The sequence below is a fragment of the Zonotrichia albicollis genome, chromosome 29 (genome assembly GCF_047830755.1).
Source record: "Zonotrichia albicollis isolate bZonAlb1 chromosome 29, bZonAlb1.hap1, whole genome shotgun sequence".
In the NCBI taxonomy this organism is placed as follows: Eukaryota; Metazoa; Chordata; class Aves; order Passeriformes; family Passerellidae; genus Zonotrichia; species Zonotrichia albicollis.
Genome location: NC_133847.1, coordinates 3,564,704 through 3,571,468, shown reverse-complemented (window position 1 = coordinate 3,571,468; position 6,765 = coordinate 3,564,704). Strand labels below are relative to the sequence as shown.

At 58.4% G+C, this 6,765-nt stretch overlaps 1 protein-coding gene across 6 annotated transcripts; it reads right to left on the bottom strand.

The window, feature by feature from the left end:
• LOC102069606 (ectoderm-neural cortex protein 1) lies at nucleotides 1–6,265 on the bottom strand. 6 transcript variants are annotated; one of them, XM_074528737.1, is made up of 3 exons: nucleotides 6,168–6,265; nucleotides 3,593–5,382; nucleotides 1–2,411 (listed from the first exon to the last, which is right to left on the bottom strand). In XM_074528737.1, the coding sequence occupies exon 2, from the start codon at nucleotides 5,370–5,372 to the stop codon at nucleotides 3,603–3,605; it is 1,770 nt and encodes a 589-aa protein (XP_074384838.1). In that variant the 5' UTR covers nucleotides 5,373–5,382; nucleotides 6,168–6,265; the 3' UTR covers nucleotides 1–2,411; nucleotides 3,593–3,602. The 6 variants fall into 6 exon arrangements, with proteins under 6 accessions (XP_074384838.1, XP_074384836.1, XP_074384833.1 ...); XM_074528735.1 differs by having other exon boundaries at nucleotides 6,142–6,215; XM_074528732.1 differs by having other exon boundaries at nucleotides 3,593–5,387; nucleotides 6,128–6,212.
• Nucleotides 6,266–6,765: the final 500 nt, after the last annotated feature.

The following is a 6,765-nucleotide window of genomic DNA, read 5'->3' as shown; positions in this document are numbered from 1 at the left end:
GACCACAGCAACATGGGATAGAGGGATAAAGGGAGATAAAAAAGAGAGAGAAAAGAGAGAGAGAAAGAGAGGGATATAGCTACCAAACAAAGTAGAGACGAAGTCCTTTGGTCCAGTCCAGCCAAGGTCCGCCTATTGTGTTGGGGAGATCTCAAAATCTCCAGCTAACTCAGAGATTTTTATTATGATAATTCTATTGAAAATTGTGAGAGGGTGGGGGAAAACAGATACAGTAAGGAACAGATATAACAGGTAGTCCATGCTCTCAGCAGTAAATGAGAGCCATTGTCTTCTTGGTCCCGTGGTCACAACCTGCAGGCAAACATCTCGCTCTGGTCAGCTTGCCTCCCCCACACACCTCCCCGGGCTGGGGTTTCAGTCCCATCCTTGGAAGGAGCAGAGGGGCCTTTTCACATGGGGGTTCCGTGTCTCAGTCCTTGATGGAGGCCCCTTACATCTCAGTCTGTCTGTCTGTCATGGTGGTTGTAAAACAGGTGAGGGTCTTCTGTGGGGAGACCACCTGAAACTCAGGAGAATCCAGCCAGGATGAGAGGTGGGACAGCCCCAAAGCTGTTGTTGCAAAAAGGGCACAGTGCCCCCTTCTTCTTCTCATTGGGTCAGTGTAGCACACAGCAAACAACAGCAAAAACAAGAACTTAACACTGAGCTCTCAGCTCTCAGGGCCTTTGGCGTGTGACTTTCTCCTTCAGAGCCAGAGATTTTAGACAGGGGGGTCTTCTCTTCAGTGGTCCCCAGTGCCAATGGTGAGGCAGATGAGGGATATTTCTGACAGACTCTCACTCTCCCCCAGCTGAGAACGCCCTTACCTGGCTGAGGGGAGGCTCAGCAGACGGATCTGTGCTGCTGGAGGCTGCTCCATCCCCGAGCAGGGGGCGGCTGTGGCGGGCAGCCAGCGTTGATCGCTTGGCAGCATCAACCAAACAAAACCAAACCAAACAGCTGCTGATGAAATGGCCATGAATGAAACCTCCCCTCCTCCTGCTCTGTCCAGCCCTCGGGAGGAGCTGGAGGTGTAACAAAGGTGAGGCAGCTCCTGGCTGGATAACAGGGCTGGAGATATTCCAGACAGAGTCCCGTGCTGTGATTTTCCCTTCTTGGAAGCTACAGCCAGGCTGGGAGCTGCTGGATTCCATGATCTAAACAGCCTTTTCTCATCAAAATGAGTCTGTGTCCCTGCTGCTGCTGCCTGTGGGCTCCTCTCCGTGCAGCCTGACAGCTCCTGTTGGGCTCAGCCAGCCATGGAGAGGAGGCACAACAAGGGTGCAGGAAAAAGGCCCAGCCTGGGGGCTGAAAATGGCAAAAGAATCAGAAAAGGGGGTGGAAATGAAGCTGATGCATCTGCTCCAGCCCCCAGCAGCAGGGCAGCTCCCTTCCTTCCCTTCCTGCCAGCTCTTGCCTGTGCAAGCAGCTCGGAAGAGTTGTGACATTGATTTATTTAATTCTGAAATAATGGATCACACCCAAACCGTGCTTCTGTGGTGAGACAGTTGGTTGTACCTTTGGTGCCTGTTTCCTCTGACCATGCTGGTTCCTGTCTCACCTCCTCCCCTTGGCAGAGCTTTCCTTTCCCAGGCACTGAAGCACACCTGCCCTTTGGGACAGAAGGAGCAGCACCTTCTCCCATTCTTTTGGATAATGAGGAAACCCCACTCTGTACACAGTGACCAGGAAAGGGCAGAAAATACCTTAATCTTTGAAGTTTCAAAGAGATTTGTGTCTCCTTCAAAGCCAGAAGGCAGTGTGAGATCTGAGCTTTCCTCAGTCCCAAGTTACAAAGGCACAGGAAGATCTGAGCCCTTGATTTGCACTGCAGCAGGGAATGCTCCTCACTCTTCTACTAAATATGGTCTCAAGTGTGGGCTGGGAAAACTGCACCTTAAGCACACAGAACAGGCAAGGGACACGGTGGATTTTATTCAGATTTATTGAAGCAGCTCCAGGCTGAGTAATAAACACACAAAACTGCTGTATAAAAAAGAAATAAATGTGCAGAACCAGCCCTTGGGCAAAGTACTGTCATGTGTTCTGACATCCCAGGCTGCTGCTTGGCTGCTGTGAGTGCCAGCAGTGCAGTCCTGCAGCTGGCCAGGAGTCTCCTTTGTCCTTTCTAGCATCTCTGAAACCAAAATAATCCCTCTGAGATCACACGAGTTAGGAGAACACTTGGAAACCGTTTTGCTGTCTCAGGGGACAGCACAAGCTGCCAGCCCAAGGAGGTCCTGTCCCCTCCCTGGCCTGACCCCCAAGGGTTTGCAGAAGCAATTCAAAGCCAGAACTGAGTTTCCTGGAGCCCTGCTGGTGGCACCCAGCTCACAGAGATGCTCCTGCTGCCCGTGAGTTCCATCTGGGTCCTCATCAAGGGAGGCACTTGGCAAAATCAGGTGAGAAACCTGTGGTGCAGAGCAGAGCATTGTGAGAGCAGGGCACAGCAACCCCAACCCCTCTCCTGAGGCCTCAAACCCCAGAGAAATCCCAGCCGTGCCTGCCGATTCCCCTCCACAGCCAGGAATTTTCTAAAGGTATCACTGGGTATTTTATTACAGTAAATAATTTTATTTAGACAGCACGACTCCTGCGAGGAGAAAAGGAAAACCCTGCAGGGTCTGTGATTCACTGGCATAGTTTCTGCCAAAAGCCTTTAGAAAGATTTAATTCCAGTTGCAAATGTTGAAAGTCAATCTCTGTGTAGCAGGAAAGCAATGGCATGAAAGGGACACCAGGGAATAATTAGAAGCAGAGAAACCCTGTGTTTATACATAGACAAGGCTTGTCTTATAAATGCAATTACCCACCATTCTGGGACTAAGTCCCAGCTATAATCTTGTTCTGGCACCAGCTCACAGCCCTGGCGTCCCACAAGACATTTGGGTGCCACTGGCAGATTAAGTGTGGCACCAGGAGGAGCAGGCTGTGCTAAAAGCAGCAGCTGGAGCCGGTGGCACCACGGGGTCTGTCCCAGCTCCTGCAGACAGCCTGCCTGCACAAACGCCAGCTCCTGCAGCCTCCTGACCCAGCCACGACACCCAATCCCTGCACGCAGCATTCCCCAAAATCTCTGCACGGGGCAAGATGCCAGGTTGAGAGTCTTGGTATTTACACTGATCCTTCTCCCTGCAGCGATTCAGCACCTAGAGAGATCTTCTCTCTCCTGCAGGGATTTCAGATCTCATCATCTCCTGCAGGGATTTTACATCCCACCATCTCCTGCAGGGCTTTTAGATCCCCCAATCTCCTGCAGGGATTTCAGATCCCACCATCTCCTGCAGGGCTTTTAGGTCCTACAGGGCTTTTAGATCCCATCTCCTGCAGGGCTTTGAGATCCCACCATCTCCTGCAGGGTTTTTAGATCCCACCATCTCCTGCCAGGCTTTAGATCCCACCATCTTCTACAGGGCTTTCAGATCCCACCATCTCCTGCAGGGCTTTGAGATCCCACACTACCAGCCTGGAAGTTTAGGAGCCGATACTCATACAAGGCTCTTCTTTAGGACAACTCCAGCCCAGAGCCACATGCATCTTCCCCTCAAATTTTAACCTGACACGGAGGAGCTCTTGACCCACAGCTATTTACCTCGCAGGTCTCAGGCTGACAGGTACTTCCAGGTGCTGACGAAGGCGGTGGGGATGAGCGAGTAGGGCACGGTGGTGACGCTGCTCCACGTGTCGGACGAGGGGTCGTAGCAGTCCAGGGTTTTGCAGCGCTGTGCCCCGCAGTAGCCGCCCACCACGTAGAGCCTGTTCCCCGAGGTGACGGCGCGGCAGCTGATGCACTTGGCGGTGACGTCCCCAAACTTGGACCACTGGAAGGTGTCGCTGTGGAAGCGGTAAGCGGAGCTGGCCGAGAACTCGGTGTCGCCGCCGATGACGATGACGTGGCTGCCCACCACGGCGGCGGCCGTGTAGCGCCAGGGCTGGGGGCAGCTGGCGGGCACCGTCCAGCGGTTCTGGCACGGGTCGAAGCACTGCACCTTGGGCAGCTTGTTCTGGTTGGCGCTGGTGCCCCCGAAAACAAACAGCTTCATCTTGGCTCCCACCACGGCGGCGTTGCTGACGCCCTCCCGGAGAGGAGCCACCAGCGACCACTTGTCCAGCTGAGGGTCGTAGTGCTCCACCTGCTTGAGGGACACGGAGGGCGAGGCCGGGAAGGCGCCGTTGGTGGCCGTGTGTCCCCCCACCACGTACAGGCAGTGATCCAGCTCGGCGGAACCGTGGCCAAACCGCGCCACCAGCATGGGAGCAGCTTTGGCCCACTCGTCGTGGAGGGTGTCGTAGACCCAGACGTCCCTGGAAGCGCCGTTCTCGGAGCCCTTGCCGCCGGTGATGTAAACCTTGCAGCCGATGGCGCAGGCGCTGCACTCCTTGCGGGGGCTGGGGATGTCGGCACGAGGGATGATCTCGCTGCTTTTATGGTCCAGCATGTAAATCTTGTCGCACATGAAGGTCTGGCCGCCGAGCAGCAGCAGGGCCTGGCTGACCTTGCGGGGCCGGGCGCAGCAGCCCGTCACCAGCCCGTCGTTCTGCAGGATCTTCATTTTGCAGCGCACGGCGTCGGCCACGATCTCCTCCCCCAGCTTGTGGCTGGTCACCAGCTTCTCGCAGGCCACCTGCTTCCTCAGGTAGGACTCGGGCAGCAGGGCCAGGCGCACGGAGCGCAGCAGCTCGGGCAGAACTTCGTGGCGCCGGGGCAAATCGTAGCGGATCCAGCCTATAACGGCTTCGTAGACCAGAGTCTCATCTTCCACCTCCAGCTCCTCGCTCTCCACCAGCTCCAGCAGTTTGTCTTTGGGCAGCCGGAGGAAATCCTCAGTCTTGCAGAGCGAGGTGAAGTTGGCCAAGGCCATCCTCCAGGACAGCTCCAGCAGCCGCTCGCAGCAGTGGGCATCGGACAGCAGCAGCATGTTCAGGCAGTTCCCAGGATAAAGATTCTTCTCCAGAAAGTCAGCAGAAGCATCCCGGATATCCTGGAACTGCAGCATGTCCCCGGCCTCCAGCAGGGACTCGGCGTTCTCCTCGTTGATCAGCACCCGGGCTGAGTAGGCGTAGTCCAGCAGCAGCTCCAGCACCTCGGGGTGCAGCGAGTCGTGGAAGTTGACCTCGGCATCCCTGCTCTCCTTCAGGCCCCCGCTGAACATGGCGTTGAAGTAGCGGCTGCAGGCGGCCAGGACGGCGCGGTGGCACGGGAAGCTCTGGTTCCCTGCCCGCAGCACCACGTCGGTGAAGAGGTTCTGCTGGCGGAGCAGGTTCAGCTGGGTGAGGAGGCTGTCGGCGTGGCCCGGTTTGTGGAAGAGGTGGATGTTCATGGAGCCCGAGCTCGAGCGGGATTTCCGGTTCTCGTGGCTGCTGACGGACATTGTGCTGAGGCTGCTCTGCGGGGCAAAAGCGGCGAGTCAGCACGGGCAGCGCGGCCGCGGGGCCGGCACGGCACGGCCGGGAGGAGCGCGGTACCGGCCGGTAACGGGAGCGCGCTGGGGCCGTCCCGGAACGGGGCACCGGGAGCGCCGGTCAGCTGCGGGGCACCGACCGAAACGGGGTACGGGGAGAGCCCGAACCGTGCAGCGCACGGGCCTCAGGTAGTACCGGGGAGGGGGCGATGTGCGCCTCCGGTGATGCCCGTGCCCAGCCCGCCCCGCGGTCCCGCACCTGGCTCCTCTGTCCCGCATCCGGACCCGCTGTCCCGCGCCTGACTCAGTTATTCTGCACCCGGCCCCGCGGTTCTCACCTGGTCCCGCACCTGCCCCCGCGGTCCCACACTTGGTCCAGGTGTCCCTCACGGTCCCCCCTATGCCGTACCCGGTTCCGCGCGGTCCCCGTTACCCCGCACCCGGTCCCGCACCCGGTCCCGTATTCAGCCCTACACGGTCCCTGCTATCCCGTACCCGGTTCCCTACCCGTTCCTCTACAGTCCTCGCTGTCCCATACCCGATGCCGTACCCGGTTTCTCACTGTCCTTGCTATCCCGTACCCGGTCCCCGCTATCCCGCACCCGGTTCCGTACCCGGTCCCCACTATCCTGCACCCAGTATCTCGTACCCGGTTCCGTACACGGTCCCGCCCGGTCCCCGTTATCCCGTACCCGGTTCTGTACCCGGTCCCCGCTATCCCGTACCCGGTATCTCATACCCGGTTCCGCACTCGGTATCCCGTACCCGGTTCGGTGCCCGGTCCCGCCCGCTCCCGCTCCGCTCCGGCTCTGCCGCCGCCCCTCCGCCGCCGCCGCGTGGCCGCCCCGCTCCGGCCCCGCCCCCCCGCCTCGCAGCCAATCAGCGCCCGCGGCGCGCGGCACTCTCTCTTTGTGAATGGGAGGCGGGGTCAGCCGCGCGCATGCGCAGAGCGCTGCTCCCCGCCCTGCCCGCGGGCAGCGTGGCCGAGTCCCCTCCCCACGTGCGCCGCTGTCCCCCGGTGTCCCTCGGTGTCACCCGGTCCCAGCATCGCAGCACGGCCCGGACATCGCAGCACGGGGGCCAGGCCGGAGGATCTGAGGCTCCCGGGTTTGCCAGATGGAGCCACCCCGCCATAAAGGGCCATAAACGGGGCAGCGGCGCCGGGACCGGCAGCGCCCTTTGGATCCCGGCTGCTGACAAAGGCAGATCCCGGCCGGAGCAGCCAGGCCTGCTCAGCAAATGTTCATGCGTGGAGCATGTGAACAACGCCAAACAGTTGTTTTTAAATTTTTAAAAGTTATAAAAATAGTAATAGAATTAGAGTAATAACAATTTGGACAATTTGAATTAGGACAATATGAGA